General features: G+C 48.6%; 1 protein-coding gene across 8 annotated transcripts in view; it reads right to left on the reverse strand.

The window, feature by feature from the left end:
- The window catches only part of PAX5 (paired box 5), a 209,789-nt gene that overhangs the window by 172,717 nt on the left and 17,077 nt on the right, over window positions 1-19,995 (reverse strand). For 7 of the 8 annotated variants that reach the window (XM_047767938.1, XM_047767943.1, XM_047767936.1 and 4 more), the window contains 3 exons: window positions 18,191-18,388; window positions 9,701-9,765; window positions 6,001-6,129 (listed from right to left, as the gene is read on the reverse strand). In XM_047767938.1, the coding sequence (XP_047623894.1) occupies window positions 6,001-6,129; window positions 9,701-9,765; window positions 18,191-18,388 (392 nt within the window). The remainder of the gene's footprint in view (window positions 1-6,000; window positions 6,130-9,700; window positions 9,766-18,190; window positions 18,389-19,995) is intronic. The other variant, XM_047767939.1, reaches the window with a different exon arrangement.

Raw genomic sequence — 19,995 nt, forward strand, 5'->3', positions numbered from 1 at the left:
ACCCCTAGATGCCCAGCCACCCCTCCCTAGATGCCCAGCCTGCCCAGGCTCAGGTACTCGGCCTTCTGCTCTCCGTCCTGGAAGTCTCCACTGCCTGGGTCCTAAGGGCCTCACCTCACCGAAAACTGAGGTTTAATAACCCTTTTATACTTCCATCAGGAGGGCTGATGGTCCTGAAGCAAAGAAAGGGAGCGAAGGAACGTGAGTGGCCCTTCACTTTGCAGCTGACACCTGGGGGCGCTGTTGTTCAGTCTTGGCACCCACCGCAGCCACTGTAACAAACAGGAAGCCGGTAGTGGGGGGCAGGGGGGCAGATCTGCCAGTTTCAGCTGCCAAACAGAACTGCGGCTGGAGCCTGCCTGCCCTCAACCTGTGACCCCCCCCGCCACACACACACACACACACACACGCACCCTCAAGGGCTGGTCTCCCTCAGTGGCCATTTATTAAATACTTACTGCCATCAGGCCCTGGGGCTAAACCATTTGCTGGAATGCCCTTCTTTTATCCTCAAAGCACACACAAAACCTGTGCTCCCTCTGATTTCCAGATGGCAAAAATGGAGCCTCAGAGGGACTCAAATAACTTGCCAAAGGTTTCACCCAGCAGAGTTCTCAAGCCAGCTGGCCCCTAGCCTGTGAGCCTGGGACCACAACACTTCACCTTACTTGGAGGTCTCCAGAGCTCACAGATCTGTGGCATGTTGGTGCCACAAGGCCTTCTTCCAACTCCTGACCCAGGAATCCTGGGCTTTTCCACACATCCCATCCCCTGCTGGGAAGCCTGGGAAGAGTCCCGCACCTTCTGCCCCAGGCTTCTGCCTTCTGGCCCGGGCAGCAGACAGGGTCTGAGGGTCTCATAAAGGAGGAGGGTCCTACGACGAAGACCAGAGCCTGCCCGAGGTCAGAGGGGCCCGAGGGCCTTGCGTGGTCTCTTGAGCTTCTGAAACCTCTTCCCTCCCCAAGATGGCTCCCATGGAGTCTGCAGGGCTGGGGCTCTGGCCTGCGAGGAGGGGAGGAGGGAGCTGGCAGGAAAGAGAGCAGAGCTAACACAAGGGGGCGGGGGAGTGGATGTGAGAAAAAGAGAGTGAGAGCTGGACCAGGAGACGAGCAGATACAGGGGAAGTTTCAGTAAACAGGATAGACACAGGGGCAGATAGCGCTGGACGGGATGCACCCCCTAAACAAAAGACCCAGGGAGAGACACAAAGACAGAGGAGCCAGGCACCTCCAGAGAGAGGGATGGGCCTAGTCATGACAGGAGCCCCTGCCCAATGCCCCCAGACCTCTCCACGAGGGTTGTGCTGGCCTTGGCATCTTTTGAAAAAGACAGGCCCCTTCCTGTGCCCTGCTCAGGCAGAGGGCCGTCCAGGGCCCAGAATTGCCACCTGCAATGTACCCTCCACTGCCCAGAAAGAAGCTTCTGGCCCCCAGAGTCCACACTGGTGCTGGATTGGCCGGCTTTCTGGGCTAGTGAAAGGGATTCGCACTCGGCTGACCTCAGTGTGTTCAGGGCCTTTCAAACTGGGGGGATGAGAGGAGGGGGAGGTCGAGGGGACCTGAATGGGGGCCCTGGAGACGGCGGAAGGAGGCCCCATCCGAGATCAAAGGCCCAGGAAGGAACAGAGGGTCTGGGACTGCCCTTTCACCCATGGCCGCTATTCACAGCGCTGCCTGCTCTGCCAAGTCCGCCCACCACCACCTCCTGCAGGCCTACCAGCCGGGGAGGCAGTGCCGTGGCTCTGTCCCCCGGGCCCAGCAGGATGCCTCAGGCCCACACCGCAGCTTTCTCCACGGAAACTCAGGACAGTTCAACCAAAAGACAAAGCTGCCTCTCAGGCTTGGGAGGCACCCTGGGCTGATGCTCAGCCATCCTCAAGCCCCCTGAGCACCGCTGTGCACCGGGCCCTGAGCCAAGGGGCCAGGCTGGGGATGGAAACGCAGGCGATGGGGCCCCACCAGCCAAGTGCACAGACTCAGAGTCAAACAGCAGGAGGGAAAACAAGTAGGAAGAACCACTTCCAGATGCCGCACTTGCTGCTCAGACTGGAACGGGTCTCAGAAGTCGCAGAGTCCAAAGCAGGACGCCTCCTTTGGCTCTTCTGCCCTTTATTTGTCCAGCCCTTGCTCACATCGCCAATGACGGGGGACTTACCACCTTTCCAAACCAACCTTGGCCCAGCCTGCCTGTTGTCTAACGCTGTTCCTTGCCCCGAGCCATCATCTGTGTCCCTGTAGCTTCTTTTAACCAGCCTCGGCTCTGTCCTCTGAGGCCCCAGATTCCTTGTCCATCTGAGATTTGGACAAAGTGGTCACATCCCCAAGGCTGGTCTTGGAGGCAAATGTCCCAGGGAAGGTCCTAGAATTTCTAGACTAAAAGGGCCCTTGACAATCTCCTGGTCTAACAGTGTTCTAACTTGTTTCTTTTTGCTACAGATCTCTTTACTCAAATAGAACTTTCCGTGGAAGCCAAAAATACCACCAGAAACACTCCTGGTTGAGGGGACTAGAGACACCCTCTCCCCGACACACGCCATCCTCACTAACTGTGAACTGATTACAGGCACACGACAGATCCATTACACCAAGGAGTGTTTATTGAGTACCTACTATGTGCCGAGCACCTGTATTCAAGCCATGGTATCCAATATAGAAGCTTGATAACACATGCGGCTACTGAGCCCTTGAAATGTGGCTAGGGCAATACTGGGGAACTCCATTTTTAAACGGATTTGAATTCACTTAGGTTAAAAACAAGCTACGTAAAAGATTTTTCTCTCTTGATAAAGTGCCACTTCCTATGAGGGCCCTTCCCAGATGCGTTTGGTGGATGTCGGCCCCTCCTTGCTCCATCTTCCCACTCTGGTGTCACCCTCCCATCTGAGCATCACCCCACACACTGCCCGGTGGTGGGAAGGGGTTTTGGGCTGGCCAGTCTTGCCCACCGGCCTGCAAGATCTCGAGCACAGGCCCTCTGTCATGGTCCTCTCCCTGGGGCCTGGGCAGGAGCGTGGCACCAGGAAAGGCCCACGGGGTAAAATTCAAGTCCAAGTAGGAGACGACTGAGCCAGAGCTGAGCAAGCAACTCTGCCCCGGAGAGCCTCGTCACCTCACCTGAAATACGGGGACGAGAACCCTCAGCCATCTTCCTCCTGGTCCTGTATGGTTGCACCTGCCCCCAGCCCTTCCCTCAGGCTGCTGAGGGCTCCTGAGGAAAACGGTGCCACGGTCTGCAGCCTCAAGGGCCAGCCCTCTAGTGCACCAGCACATCTGTGTTTCCCTAGTGGCTGCTTCTGACTTTTTCACCACACTTTCGACAGCATCCGCCCTGCTACCCATGCCCTTCTGCTGGAAACTCTCCTCACACCATCCCTAGGCTCTGCCCAGGCCCAGGCTGCTCCACCTCCAATGCGTCTCTCTGGAGGGACCGAGGGGTCACAGGTGGCCGGACAATGCCAGAGAACTATCGCCACTCCTTCCTATCTCCCGGGCCATCCCAGCTTTCTGGCTTTGCCAACATCATGGGACTGCCTGGGGCCTTGGTTTCCTCCCCCATCAAAAGAGGGTGGCAATCTCTGCCTCTTCAACTCCCTCCCTGAAGCCAAGGCAAGGATGCAGGGAGATATAAAGGAAGAATAGGAAAGGGCAGTCACTTGAGTCTTGGTGACAGGCGATGGCTGCAGGGGAGAAATCAATGCCCTGGACCGCACAGCATGGGGACTCTTGCTCAAGGGCTTTTCATTGCCAAGCTTCTGCCAGCATTTTATCAGCTGTATTCTTCATAGTGAGTACAAGAGAAGGTGCCTCTTCTAGTTTATTCCTCCTGGGGACGTTTCATTACAGCAGTTTTGCTGTCCTCTTTCCAGGCAGTCTACTGATGTCAGCAAGGGCGCGTCTGCCCACCTCTCTGCCTAAGGACACCCACTCTCAGTGATGCACGGGGCGGGCGGGGGGGGGGGGGCCTCTGCTTGCTGCTCGGGCCCCTTAATCTTCCCGATCCTGTAAACTGCCAGGACCATCAGATCTTTCTCCCTCAGCCGCAGACCACAGACAGGATCCCCTCCCAAGTCTTTCTGGGCATCAAGGCTCAATTATAAATTCCCAAACGGAAAAGATCTCAAAGATCATCCAATCTCACGTCTGACTCTTGGTACTCTTTGGCAGCAGATCAGAAAATCTCCACCTAGGCTTTATGAACATACCTCTAGTGACAGGGGACTCACTACCTTCTGAGGCAGCCCTTTTTTGCCCTAGACCACTCTCATATGTACTTATTTTAATTCTGATTTGAAATCTCTGCATCTGCCACACACTGGCCTTCGAAGCCACCCAGCAAAATCTCATTCCTCCAGTTTCCATGTCAGCCCTCCTAATAGTTGAAGGCAACAATTCAGTCCTGCTCATTCTTCTCTTCTTGGTACCAAAACATCCCTGAGAGCCTTGAGGTGTGCTCCAAATGCATCTCCATCCAGGTTATACCCATCTGGATGGATCCCAATTTGTGACTATCTCCCTCAAAGGGCAATAACCCAAGTGGGCCACAACCCCCAGGAAGGATCCACCCAGCACAGAACAGTCTAGACAAATAACACCTGGATTCTGACCACTCTGCACCTTCTCAAGCAGCCTGAAAAGCTAGAGCGACCGCTGATCAGAGACTGAAAGCCAATACGGCACCCCCACAAACACAGAGACACATTCCCCCAATTCAGGACCTGTCCGTTTGGATGGTAAACATGAAACTTGATTTTTTTCCTCTCTTCCATATTCTCTGCCCGGATCCCTCATCCTCTGAGGGAGCCTCACATACTGGCCCCTCCACGTGATCAAACACACCGGGGCCCAAACATGGGCACATCTGCTGAGAGTCCAGGTGACAACGGGAGAGAAGATGACACCATCAACTCCATAAACCAGTAGAGATGGTAGGCCCACGGCTTCCTGCCGTAACACAGCACAGCCACCCACTGAGTTAAAGACTTCTGACATCTGCTCCGAGTGTCAGGAGCGGGAGAAAGAGGTGAGGCCGCTTCCAAAGCCATGCATCATCCCCATGAATCCCCCACAGCTCCAAACAGAGGCACAGGCCCAGTTCCTGCATGGCCGGGAACACACAGACCAGGCCAATCCACCACGGGGCCGACTCAATTTTCTAGTTACAGATCTTAAGTACTTAGGCATGTGCTCACGAGAACATACATCGCTTACAGGGAGCCGAGAAAGGGAATTGTGCCGAGGAACAGAATAATTGAATCAAGATTTCTGTCACGCTGCTCTCAGGCCCTACACCATGGCCTTTTTTTTTCCTTCCTTTTTTTCTCCTCTCCTGACCAAGGTTTTACAGCCTCCCAGGGAGTCGGTTCTCCTCTCAAACCCATTCCTGTCAGCCAGCGCTGGCAGCCCATCCAGGGAAAGGAGACAGGTTAAAGTGGGCCCTGGGTCCAGGACAGGGGTGGCCCTGCTCCGGAGGATGGAGAAAAACCAACAGGGAAGATTGTCATCTAGGTAATGCCCGGGAGGCCCCTGCACGCCTTCCTTCCAAGGCCCAAGGGCACAGAGGAGAAGATGATTTAACTTCCTCACCCCCTCTATCACCATGCGCCAGATCCCTTCTGAGAGAGAGGTGCTCAGGCCCTCAGAGAACCCACCCGCTGACCCGCCATCCCCGTGTGTGTCCCTCTGACTCTGCCTCACTCCTCTTACCCCCAGGACTCCCCACCAAAGGGGACTCTGCCGCTGCGCCCAGACCTTCCACACCCTGCCCTCAGGCGCCACATCTGCACACACAAGGGCCTCTTAGAGGCCACAAAGCACAGAAAGAAAGGGCTCTGCCTTCCTGGAGGGCTCAGCTTCTTCCCTGCGGACCGCGAAGGGCCTGGGCCTGGCGCCTCCAGGGCTCGGCAGGTAAGGAGGTGCTCAGCGGGCATCTGTGCTTCCGCCCTGAGCCCCTGAAACAGATCCCGCCGGTCCATCCCCGACGGCGGCCAGGGGCTTCGCTTACCTTCGTCTCTCTTGCGCTTGTTGGTGTCGGCGCTGGGGGAGGTGATGCCCAGGATGCCGCTGATGGAGTAGGAGGAGCCGGCCGAGTCCGTGCTCACCGAGGACACCTGCGTCACGGAGCCCGTGGACACTGCGCAGAGGGAGAGGGCAGTCAGGGCCCGGCCGGCGGGTGGCTGGTGAGGTGGGAAGTTGGGCCCCAGCCAGCGGGCACTCCCCCTAGCGGGCTGGGGCGGCTCGGAGAGGGCTGCCCGGGCAGGGCGCCTGTGCGCCGAGGACACGCGCCCTGGAACAGTGGCCGTACCTGGGTGATGAGAGCGGCCCTGGGACCCCTTACCCAGGTTCTCTGCGGGGAAGTAGGGGCGGTGAGTGGGGAAGATGGGCAGCAAAGAGAACTGACGGAGCAGAAGGGAACAGCAGAAGGGAACACGGAACATTTGAGCCATTCGGTGGCTCAAACGGGTGCCCATCCAAGGATGCAGGAAGCAGGGGGATGGAGCAGAGAAAGAGGGGAACCAGGGCCCTCCACCAGCCAGTCTAAAAACAACCTGCTCAATAGGCAGGATTGCTCCCCCCTTGCATATCCATCCATCCACTCAGCCATAAATATCTGCACACACATGCATACAAGCCAACAAAATGCCAAATGGCAGACTGTCTCTTCTTTTTATAGTTCCTCACTGTCTTTCCTCCGGCCAGTTTACCTGCATTTTAATATTTGATGTTAATTATGTAATATACTCTATATCATATATAGTATGTATCCTGGTACATATAATAATGATAACTTTTTCTGAGAACTTACTCTCTGCTAGCCATTCAGGCATTATCTCATTTCATTCTGAGAATAAGCTAATAAGCTAGGTCACATTGTTATCCCACTGGAAAGGTAAGGGAACCCAGGTTCAGAGAAGGTAAAGGACTTTCCCAAGGTCACACAGCTGATAGGAGGCAGAGTGGTGACTGGAACCCAAGAACTAAAGTCTTAACCGCTGTAGTAATCTGCTCCTCACTAATGAATAAAGAAAAAACAGTAATATGCTTTACATTAATACAGTGCTTTTCATTTGATGCTTGCAATACCTATAAATTGCTATTAATCACCCCCATTTACCAAATGAGGAAAATGAGCCTCCACAAGACAAAGCGATTTGCTCAAAGTCATTTAGATGATAAGCAATAGCATCAGGACTCAGCCTTGGGTCTACGGATTTAAAGTCTAGGTTTCTTCTGCCCAAAACGTGGGCAGAAGTTGGTCACTTACTGTGACTGAGACCAGGTCTCTAAGTTCCTGAGAATAAGAATAGGGAAGGGGAGGTTTGTGCAAGTTTCACATTAACTCCTAGCCCCTGATCCAAGGGGAAAACCAGGGTCCTCTCAAGCCTTGCAGCTGAATCTCCATTCCTGAGCAGAGGGAATTCTTTCTTGGTTCATTAAAACCTGCAGACCAACCTCAGACACATTTCTATCGACTGTAACTAGCTGGGGGCAGGTGGAGCTGCTTTTGACTCTGATGCGTAGGAAAGTATTAGAAATGGCGGTGAGTGCTTGAGAAGCTCTTTGTTGCTTTCCTTGGAGCACATCCAGCTCCCGCTCCTACAGACCTAAAGGGAACAGGGTCTTTCTTCTCATATTTGAGTTTGATTTTAGATCTTCCTTAGGAGACACAGAAGTAGAAATCGTTAACTTCTCTTTTCCTTCACCAGAAGAAGCTCCTCAAAATAGATTTATGCAAATCTCACAACCTGTTCTGTATTAAGGTGCAAAGAACAGAGGAAGAAAGAGGCTCACAAGTCGTTTGGTACTTAAAACAACAACAACCCCACATAACCAAGGCTCACCATGTTGCTGACACAGCTAGTGACATTTAGTCCAGTTATTTTGTGATTGCACTTGGCTCCAAAGACCCAGGTTCCAACTCTGGCTCCATCACTTACTGGCCATGTGACCTTGGGCTTGTTATTTCATTTCTCTAAAGCTTCCATATCCTCACTCCTCAATTCGTTTGTAAGTTATAAAGGGTTGTACACACATAAGATAGGGTTTTTATACAGATTTCTGGGACAAGGCATTCTGCTGACTGACAAGTGGAATTATTCCTCTAATCCAAATGAAAGAACATTATCAGTTACTTTAGTCTTTTGGGTTTGTTTGTATTTTTATGGCCTCACCCACAGCATATGGAAGTTCCTGGGCTAGGGACTGAATCCCAGCCACAGCTGTGACCTACGCTGCAGCTGCAGTAACTTTGCTAGATTCTTAAACCCACTGCACTGGCTGGGGATTTAGCCCATGCCTCCTCAGCAGCCTAAGCCACTGCAGTCAGATTCTTAACCCACTGCACCACAGCAGAAACCTCATCAGTTACTTGAGTTTGATATTCATTGCCACGGGACCTGAAATAGTTAAAGCTGCAGGTGAAATCGTAGCCACACTTCCCCAGAAAGCCTTCCTCAATGCCTTTCATCCCAGCTCAACAGAGCTAGTTCTTCCCTCTCTTCTCCTCCCACAGCAGGCTGGACTTTCTTCTTGAGGCTTATCTCAGTGTTCTGCAAACTTTTCTTTGCTACCTACCCCCACCACTGCCCCCGTCATAGCCAGGGCTTTTTGAATGAATTACTAAACAAAGCATTACTTTATGCAAGGTAGCCATTCTGCTTTTATCCAAAGAGGCAACGATGAAGAATCAGAGACCTCAGAAAGCACTTGGTTTGTGCCTCTAGATCCACAAATGGGGAAGCTGAGGCTCAGAGAGGTGAAAGGACTTACACAGTTCACTGGGTGAGGGAATGACGAAGCTGGGACTATAAGCTGGTCTCTGCCTGCCTCCCATCACTGTGGGAAGTTCAGTTAAAGGCGGAGCAATAAAGGGTTCACAACCTTTGTATAATTAAGGTGTCATTAAGCGGAACTGGCAGGCACTGTGGCAACCAGAACTGTCAGAGGCTTGCTGAATGGTGGCCCACTTTCTTAGAATAAGATTCCCCCCATCTAACCAGAGGTGTTTCCTGTATACCAGGTGGAGAAATGATATATTATGAGAAGACACCCATCACTGTCATCTCACGATCTTTGCAGGGAAGGAAAGGCAGGGAAAACCTTTGAGCTTCTGAGTAGTGGGAACTCCCATCCTTACGAGTCACGGTCATTCTCAGACTTCACCGTGAGTGTCAGGACCCCACGGGCAGCCCATGACAGTTCGCAGAGCACATGAGATCGAAGCAAGAGAGAGAGAAAGAAAGTTTGGGAAGTTTTGCCACATCTTCACTCAAGACTGCAAGTGCACAAAGAATTGTAGAAGGGCTGGTTGATAGAAGAAAAAAAACACATTCAAAACTACTTACTGACTAATGATGCAGAAAATGTTATGAATAAGTATCCCTTTCTTGATTTATTACTTTAATTATCTGACATTCTATAGACCCCCATTAGTGGATTTTTTTTTTTTTGGCTTAGATTTCAATTTTCTGTCTCATGGTGAAAGCTATTTATCATAATAATCAGTAAAATTCAAAACCTTTTAGCAGTATTTATAAAATTCATTTACCAGGTTCAGCCCTTGGAGAATGACAAAGAAGGCGCATTAGTACGTGTGCCGAAGTGTTTTATGTAGAATTATCTGTCCATAAGAATGATTAAAAGTTCTTTAGAGTATTTGGAGCCCATTAGATTTAAAAAAAAATTTTTTTTAAAGTTCTTCTTACCTATGCTGTGACTGGAAGCGGGGACCGGCTGGTTGGGTGGCTGCTGTACTTTTGTCCGGATGATCCTGTGGGAAATTGGGGGAACAAAATAAATGTCTATTTACCATCACAGAGGAGGAGAGATCTCAACTAGCAATGTGTGGACAACCCGCAAACCCATGGGTTTGGGGTCCTGGGGCAAGCTGGGACAGAGGTGGGGGGAGATTATGAACCCAGGTTGGGAGTTGGGGATTTGGAAGAATGAGAGATTAGTCCTAACTCAGCCCTTATCTCCCTGAGTGTCTTTGGGTAAGTTGCACCCTTCTCGGTACCTCAAATGCCTCTTGTGTAGAAAGAGTTGAATGTATTAAGAGGCATCCTGCTCCTGTTCTCAGGAGGGGCTCCAGCTCCATAAGAAACTCACTGAGTGAATGAGAAAGTTCCTTCCCTTCCCTGGATCTCAGCCTCTCATCTGGGGAATGAAGGCACTGAACCAGGTCCCCTCCCGGTCCCCTGACAGCTCTCACTCTGGTTTCTCTTCCTTAGAGAGCCATGGAGAGAATAAACATCCCTGCCCGTCAGAAATGATCAAGGGGGTGGGGGGACGTGTACGTTGCTATGAAACTAGAAAGGGTTAAAGGGCTTCCAGGAGAGGTTTGGCTTTACTAAGAGAAAGCCCAGATTATACAAAACCTCAGAGGAAAGGCTCCAGGGGCTGGGAGCAAAGGGCTTCCTGGCCTGTCTTTACAGAGACCTTGCTCCAGTTCTAATATGAACTTGATCGTGACCCTGAGCAAGTCCATTCCAGTGTGCGCCTCAGTACAATGAAGGAGTTGGAACAGACCACTGTTTGCTTACTCTGAGTAATTGAATCCTTTGGGGGGAAGAAAAAACTTATTCATTGTAAACCAACTATAATAAAAATAAATAAATAAAAATCTTAAAAAAAAAAATCTTATGGAAAAACCCAGTATGTAAAATGGATAAGAGCAGCAACGCCTTCCCTTTGCTACCTGGCAGCTGTGATGTCCGTCCACAAAAACTTGGGTTCTGAGAGGCTTAGTTTGTAAATTTCCATCAGGGACAACACATGAGGCTTCTGCAAGACCCCAAGCCCCAGAGCAGCTGACCAGGGCTGGGCCAAAAGTACCTTTGGGGACTTCCTGTTGTGGCTCAGCAGTAAGGAACCTGACTAGTATCCATGAGGATGCAGGTTCAATCCCTAGCCTCGATCAGTGGTTTAAAGGATTAGCTGAGAGCTGCAGTGTAGGTTGCAGACTCAGCTCAGGTCCCTCATTGCTGTGGCTGTGGCATAACCTGGCAGCTGCAGCTCCAATTGGACCCCTATCCCAGGAAGTTCCATAAAAAGCAAGAAAAAAAAGTCCCTTTGGGGTCTACAAGAAAGTTCCTTCTCTGGCATTTGGGAGAAAGGTGGATGGTAAGAAAATGCGCAGCTTCTTTGGGAAAGTTCTATTCCAGCCTCCAAGTGTGACCTTTTGAAAGCATATTTATTAGAGTTTTTCCTATTTATAATAGTACTTTGTGCTCATTGCAGACTATTCGGAAAACAAGCATAAAGAGGACATCTAAAACCACATTCCTTTACCCTAGCATTCCTCGGCGTACGTGGGAATATCTGGCTATATCCATTTTCTTTTAACAAAATCAGGATTAAACCAGGTATACACTTGTGTGTCCTGCTTTTTTCACTCAACATTCCACAAGAAGCTTTTCCCGTTCCAGACCATACTCTGCAGAGGGTCATTTCAAGCTGCACTGGTCTCCAGCTTGTACACATGGAAAGGAAGAAGAGAAGTGGCAGGTGCCTCCCCTGAATCTCACCAGGCCGTGGCCACTGATAGCCTGGAATGGATGTTTCTGTTCACACTGCAGCCCAGCCACAGGCCCTCTGGAGCCCAGGCCGCTTGAGCTCAGCAAAGAGCCTTTTGCCCTTTTCTGATGAGTCAGCATATGTGTTGCCTCAAATACACTCAGAGTATTTGTTTGTTTTCTCCAATATTCAAACCACTTGTTTGGAAGAAACAAACATGGTTTGTTATTAACAAAGATGTGGGAGTGAGGCAGTATTTTTGATTGGAATTAAGCTAGCATCCAACCTAATTTTTGGATCTCACCTTCTCTGTATACTGTATGTGTGTCTACAGAGACAGAGTTAGGTGTGTGAATATATGGATATGCCAGGTTTAAATATTGTTTGTCTATATTATGGCTTATGTATAGTCAAACACATGGAAAAACAGATCTTAACTATTTCCTGTTGAAGTCCAGCATAAGTCCTAACTTCAAAGCATTGTCTTGCCATTACCTTTCTACATAAGAAAGCAAATTATGTCTTATTTATTTTTCTCTAAATATATTTCTAAATCAAAGAAACTCATGGACTTGGAGAACAGACTTGTGGTTGTCAAGGGGGAGGAGGAGGGAGTGGGATGGACTGGGAGTTAGGGGTTAGTAGATGCACACTATTGCCTTTGGAATGGATAAGCAATGAGATCCTGCTGCATAGCACTGGGAACTGTATCTAGTCCCTTATTATGGAACATGATGGGGGACAATGTGAGAAAAAGAATGTATATATTTGGGGGGGGGGGCGGAGAGAGAGAGACTGGGTCACTTTGCTGTATAGTAGAAAATTGACAGAACACTGTAAACCAACTATAAGAGAAAAAATAAAAATCATTTAAAAAAGTAAAGAAATGTATATTTCTAAATCATTGGCAAAACATTATCAAGTGTCATAAACTATTGAAATGTATCTGCAGCAGAGTGAACAGACTCCAGAACCAGACTTCTAGAGTTTGAATCCCAGTTTTGCAATTTGCCAGCTGCGTGATCTTGAGTAAATTACTTAACATCTCTGTGCCTCAGCTTCTTCATCTGCAAAATGGCACTAGGAATCATTCCCATGCCATAGTGTTATTACAAGGATCAAATTAATTAAGTGGCTGTGGCATAGTAAATTCTCAATAAATGTTAAGTTATTATTTTCACTGGTATCTTCATAAAGATTAATGACCAGCTTCGACCTTAAAAGGTTCATATTTTCCACAAACACCTTAAAAACTCAAGATCTCCTTGGCAATTGGGGAAGAGAAGGTCATCCCCACACCCTATTTTGGGATTGTAGTGGGGCTTTCCTTTATGGGGGAGACTTGAATTGTAGGGAACCCTCCAAAGCTGTCCCCAGAGATAGAGATTTTGCACATCTGCTTGTAGCAGCTGCCAAGAAAAGAACAAAGAGCATCATCTTCCATTGAGAAGAAATGGGAGTGGGAAGACTAAGACTGTAATTAAACCATAGCAATTCTAAAAAAAAAAAAATTAAAATTAAAAAATTAACATGCAATCATCAGGACTTACAATAAGAGCCATGATCTGGACCTTCTCTAAACCAATGATAATCGGGACTAATTGGCAGTCACCACTAAGAGGTGCAGACTTGACTTCGCTGATCACAAGCATGACCCTACATCCTAGATGGTCCAATAGAGAAGGAAGCTCAGCAATCAATGAACTCCTACAAATGAGTAAACTAAAGCCCAGAGTGCTCAAGTGACCTGCCCAAGGTCACCCAGCAAGTCAGTTCCCACGCCTGAGCACTTTTCTTTGAGCCACATTCAAAGGAAGTGGTCCCTCTGCTAAATATTTCCCATGTGAAACAGAAAGACTGTTTGAGTTCAAAATCCATTTAGAATCTAAATATTCAAAGTCTACAAAACTTTAGATATTACAAGCGTGCCTAAGGAACCTACTTCAACATGACCCAGCCTGCTTCAAAAGGCTATGTCTTCTCACCATCATCCCCAGCCCCATCTTCTCACCACCAGATACAAAATTCCATTGAAAGAAAAAATCGTGGTGTCTTAAAAAAAAAAAAAATGAGTTCCCGTCGTGGCGCGGCAGAAACGATTCCGACTAGGAACCATGAGGTTGTGAGTTCGGTCCCTGGCCTTGCTCAGTGGGTTAAGGATCTGGCGTTACTGTGAGCTGTGGTGTAGATCGCAGATGCGGCTCTGATCCTGCATTGCTTTGGCTCTGATGTAGGCTGGCAGCTGTAGCTCTGATTAGACCCCTAGCCTGGGAACTCTTACATATGCCCTGGATGTGGCCCTAAAAAGCAAAAAAAAAAAAAAAAAAAAAAAGAAAGAAAGAAAAAGAAAGAAATGAGATTATTAGGGCTGAAGAAATACCCACGTCTACTGCACTGATCCAATGGCCATCGGCACAGTAAGAATCTTGGGCCATCAGCTGTGTTAAAGAATCCAAAAACCGAGGGTCCAACTAAGCCAAGCTGAGAGAGAGCCCACAGCCCACAGGTGACACTCAGGCCTGTGACTGATGTAGAGAAGAAAGAGGGGAGGGATGAACGATCCCAGGAGGCTGGCTGCCCAAGTTAGGATGAAGAGCAGAGCTGACAAATGGTCATCCCCAAGCTATATCCATCCCTGGACAAATTTTGTTTGGCCTGCATGGTACCTTGATTTTCATTTGAATTAGTCACCAATAGTGGTAAGCTGCGAGCTTTTACATACATACATGGATTTCTAGCTTCTCTTGAAAAATTAAAACACCCAGCAATACTAACCCCACGTTCTCAAAGGACAAGCACCAGTTGGTGCTAAAGAGGGCTGCCCTGGGAATAGTGGCTGGGAATGCCACTCAAGGTTTGCCACCACTTGGCCCCTGATTTAGAGCCATGGGACTGGAACAGACGAAGGAAGACTCCATTCCACCGAGCACTGGGGTCAACTCTGGGACAGTCACCCCCAAGTGACCTTCAGACTGGATGCCAGGAATCCCTCGTGCAGGTCATACGTGGGATGCCAGCAAGTATATGTCCTGAAGGAGCCACATAAACATGATAGTTTCTGTCCCTGGAAATTTCCTGCAAGCCCAGCAGAACTAGTTCACTGTTGGTCAATCCATGTCAGCCATGGTTTTCCAGGCAGGTCCCCCAGAAGGCAGCAAGAAGGCACGCACTTCTAGGGGTGGAGGGTGGAGATGACCACGGGGCTACCAGAATAGCTACAAATCCAGCCTCCACGCCCTCACGAGCTGTTTGAAGTAGTGGAAGAGTGAGACACATTGCCCTCCCTCGTAAGCAGAGGCTGCGAGAGGGAGCTATAGACCCCCTTATACAATTATATTTGCAAGACAGTTACTTAAAAGCTGCATCCATTTGAATGCAGTGGGATCTTTATATGGAAAATAAAACCATGTGCTGGGAGGGCTCAGGCTGGGGGTGGGAGGTTCAATACAGCAAAGTCTGTCCCACATTCAGTTGATTTGCATCGCAAGGTCTGTTGCTAAAGACACCAAAGAGCTCGCACTGAAGAATGTGGTGAGGAGGCAGAGAGTGCTCCCGGGAGGAGCCCCAGAGAGGAGCACACAAAAGGGCTATAGGTCACAGAGGAAGCCTGCAGACGGGCAGCAAAACGTACTGGCTGCGAGGCCCGCAGCTGGGCAGGAAAGGGAGTGGGACAGCGGTCAGAGTTTTGCCCTCTCCTCACAGATGCTCAGTTCTGTCCTGGCAGAGTCCTACAGGGGAATGGTGGAAAGAGACAGCCCTTCTCCTACCATCAGGGGACCGGGGCTCTCCTCCCATCTCTGGCTCAAACGCATCATTCCCGTGCATTCCCCATCTGGGCCTTAGTTTCTATACTTGTCACAAAGGCAGGTTAGGCCTTGAGGATTGGAGGAGATCACAGATGTGGAAGCAACTCAGAGGCACATCCAGCGGAGCCACCGGGCCACTGATAGGGACTGGGACACCCTGAGGCTAGCCCTGGCACCAGCATCGGGCAATCTGACCCTCCCCTTCGTGGCTCCAGGCACGAACCATCTGCTGAGCCTTATTTCCCTAGACCCTCACTCAAGGACCCCTTTTGCAGCCTTTGCCACATCTTGTAATCACTGTGCTCTCTTTCCTTCATGTGTTTTCTTTTAAATAACTTACTTTTTGACTTGGACTAGTTTTATAAGGCAATCTTTACTATAAATGGGGGAGGGCAGGGTGGATCATAAAGTTCACACTCACTGGTTTAAGGTGCCAGTTATATTTTTCTAAAGTACCTTCAAATAAATTCATCACAAAACAGTTTTCCTCCTTGCACAGCAGAGGAGAGAAGTTGGGGCCCTGCGAATGAATTACGCTTGTCCTGCAAAGGCATTTTCTCATTGACCTTAGTTGTTTCAAGGTACGGGGATTTGATATACTCACACACACGCATATATGCAACACACAAGTCCTAGTTTGTGGCTTCTCTTTAAGAATGGAAGAAATAAAAAAAAAAAAAAAAAAAAAAACCTGGCTACCACCGGGCCCACATTCCTGGCAGCATTCAGCTGGAGCGGACAAGCAACTGCTCCTTCCATAGCGCTTGTATTCCTAGTTTGCCATAGACCCCACCTTTCTCTGTTGTCTCATGCCCGGGCTGCTTCCCTGCTGCATCATCTGCCTGGCCCCACACTGGCATTAGAGTCCACGACTGCCACAGGCAACCTAAGTTATCCTTTAAACCACAGGGATGTCCTAGACTGAAAAACCTGCGGGCCCCCAGAGCCTGACCACAACTGGGGTGGAGGCTCTTCTGCAAAGCACGCTGATGACTCCATTGCTGCTCTCAGCATCACGGGTCTCACTCCACATTAGGGCTTTTGGAGACCATGTCGGGGGACGTCACAATGCTCCATGTCATGGACATCCTTCAAAGAGCAGGAGTTATTCCCTCCAAACCCACCACAATAGCAGCTGCCTCTCCAGCAATGCTGTGCCTACATTGGGCTGTCCAGGCTTTTCAGTGAATGCCAGACAGGCTCCCTCCCTGAACAAGGGGGCCCTCCAGAACAGAGACTAAGAGATTCTGTTCCCTTCTCTCCTGGTAGCACCTTGAGGGAAGTCAGAGCCAAGGTAAAAGTTTGCTGAGAGAGAGAGAGAAAAAAAAAAAAAAAAAACAGGCTAATGGTTTCTGAAATAGCAGGACTCAAAACATCAACGCCTAACACCCTCATGGTGATTCTCTGCATCCGAGTTATCACAGAAGGAACAACTGCCAGGACCAGAGGGGATCTCAGAGACATTCTGGTCTGACCGCTTCGTTCTGCTGGGGGTGAGGGGTCCCCTATGCCCAGACCGGCTCTGCACTGACAAGAGTAGGGCCTGACCTTGGAGAAATGGGAACTGTTCAGGTTTTCAGTCTGCTGGCTCCTCTTTTCTTTGTGGAGTTTAGAAAACAATCATTTTTGTCATCTCACAACTTCATCCTTGACTCTATTGGTTTCATTTCCATTGAAACCCATCTCCAGTAGAAAACTTTCAAGAATTCTCACTTTGAAGCTCTGAGAGCTCCACTGAATGTATTCTAGACAAGATTGGAAAGGAGAAGGAGCTCCCAAGAAGAAGATCCCATGCCTGGTACTCATAGTATTTCTCTGGTTTTTTTCTCTCCAGGGGTAAGATCTGGGGCAACTGGGAAAAGAGCAACCCCTTAACTCCACAGCATCTTAGTATCCTGGATGTCACTCTTGGAGGTCACAGGCTCTCAGAGAAAGGAAGAGCTCTGTCAAGAGCACACCCTAGGGAGTTCTCCGGTGGCCTAGCAGTTAAGGATCTGGCATTGTTACTGCCGTGGCTCATGTCACTGCAGGTTCAGTCCCTCATCCCAGGAACCTCCACATGCCATGGGTGCAACCAAAACAAAACAAAAAAAAAATCACATGCTATGTCTGCAGCAAACCTGGCAAAAGGAGCTAGTAAAATCTTCAAAGTCCAGGCTCTGTTCCCCACACTCAATGGCTCATCCTCTGCCCAAGCTGGAGGCAGGGATCTCCCTCCTGGGAAGCTCTGAATTGCACCAGTGTTAACCTTGAGCCTTGGCTTGCAAAGAAGTGACATTTATGAAACTCTAACAGGAAAATTCACAGTTAAGTGCTCCACACACAGAGGCAGGTGGTGAAGGGAGTGAAGGCAATGACTCTGGGCTCAGGAGACTCTCCAGCAGCCAGGGTATTGGCCTGGCCTCCTCTCCCTGGGCTTAGGACTCATGCCCACTTTGGAGAGAAAGAAAGGGTGATAGAGAGACTCATCCAGCCCCATTAGCATCCCTCCTGTCTGATAACCTCTATGTGGTCTTGACAAGATCTTTAGAAAAGGTACATGCAGGAGTTCCCGTTGCGGCACAGCGGAAACAAATCGACTAGGAAACATGAGGTTGTGGGTTCAACCACTGGCCTTGCTCAGTGGATTAAGGATCCGGCGTTGCCGTGAGCTGTGGTATAGGTTGCAGATGCAGCTCGGATCTGGCATTGCTGTGGCTGTGATGTAGGCAGGCAGCTGTAGCTCCGATTGGACCCCTAGGCTGGGAACCTCCAAATGCCATGGGTACAGCCCTAAAAAGCAAAAAAAAAAAAAGAAAGAAAAGGCACATGGAGACCCCCAGGAACCCCCACCCCACCCAGACCTCTAGCCTCCCACAAGCACCAGCCCCTCACCTGTTGATGGAACTGACGCTGGGCACTGTGTCATTGTCACACACCCGTTCCGCCAGCAGTCGATCCCTGATCTCCCAGGCAAACATGGTGGGATTTTGGCGTTTATACTCAGCGATTTTTTCCACCACTTTGGGTGTGGCGACCTTTGGTTTGGATCCTCCAATTACCCCAGGCTTGATGCTCCCCGTCTCATAATACCTAGGACCCAAGGAAAAAAGAGCTTAACCTTGAGAAACCAGGAAAATGCATGTGATAACAAAATAGTGGACCACTCTGTCCAAGAAATATTCAGATCTTTGCTGTCCAGTACAGTAGCCACTAGCCATATGTGGCTTTTGAACATTTGAAATAGGGCTCGGTTGAATTGAGATGCATTGTGGGTGTAAAATATATACCAGATTTTCAAAACTTAGTACAAAAAAGAAATGCATAAATCTCATTAATGATTTTTCTATTTGTTACATGGTAAAATGATCATCTTTTTAATATACTGGGTTAAAAATATCATTAAAATTAGTTGTACCTGTTTCCTTTTTCTATTTTAAATGTACTACTGGAAATTTTTAAATGCCATGCATGGCTCACATTACATTTCTATTGGACAGTGCTGGTTAAAATGCGATGCATTGATGATTTAATTAATTCTGTCACATCTATCTACCATTTACCATTTGAAGGTTTACAGAAAACTTTCAAGTCAGTTTTCCCATTTGATCCCCACAACATTTCTAAAACACATAAATGTTTTGAATGACAATGAATAAATAAATAGGTCCCTATCTACCAATATAAAACAGAGATCTATAGAGGTTAAACTGTCTGCCCAGGGTCACACAAGACCCAGTGGTAAACCAGGACTATGGCCCAGCCTCTTGAGCTAAAATTTCCCCAGAAAGCTGACTTGTGCCCTTCATGTGTCAGCTCTCCCTTCGTCTAAGAAGACTTGTCCCTAAGATGCAACTTTTTTCCATAAGAGAAAAACAATAACCCTAGTGTAAAATTTAAAAGGGTATTGGACTCCAGAATTAACTGAAAATAGCAGTTATATATATGTCAAAACCCAAGCAATCAAAAAAAAAAACACAAAAAACAGAAAACCACAAGTCATGGCAGCTTTTCCAGGGACCACCCCTGAGGTTAATCGCTGTTTCTAAGGACATTTCCATGCTATCAGCTCTTCCTCGTTAACACAAATAGGATGTCAGGGTTTTACAATAAAACCGAGACCAGGGAGAAGAGTGCCATGAAAGATCATTTCAGGGGAAAAAAATTACTTCATTCCTTTTCTGAGCCTGAGCCTTCACTGGATGTCTCTCTCAACATTTACAGAGGCATTCTTGACTTCCTCTTGCAAAGGAGATGATCATGCAGTTGAAAAAAAATTTTTAATGAAAAAGACATTTTTAGAAATGTTTAAACCGAACCAGAGTTTATATAGTAGGTAAGGGAAAGTGGTGATTCTCCCAAGGGCTGGTAACCGATAACAGTGACTGGTTGCAGTTAAAGAGATGCTGAAATGCTCAGCCTAGGTAAGTCTGGTTAGGGCCAAGTTAGTGACTATTCTAGAAACAGATGAAATAATTTGGGAGCAGTGATGTGGATATGCAAATTCCACTTTTCATTGAGAAGAGTGAGTCATGTACAAATTTGGATCACAAAGCAAAACTCAACCTGTCCTCACTGTTTCCGTAATTGCTGAAAATGCGTTAGTAGTCGAAAAGAGGGTTTTTCAAAAATATCCAAGAAAACGCTTTTTTGCCCGAAATCTAAAAAAGTATCTGAATCGAAAGCACACAGCAATCTCT

The sequence above is a fragment of the Phacochoerus africanus genome, chromosome 2 (assembly GCF_016906955.1).
Source record: "Phacochoerus africanus isolate WHEZ1 chromosome 2, ROS_Pafr_v1, whole genome shotgun sequence".
NCBI classification, from domain to species: Eukaryota; Metazoa; Chordata; class Mammalia; order Artiodactyla; family Suidae; genus Phacochoerus; species Phacochoerus africanus.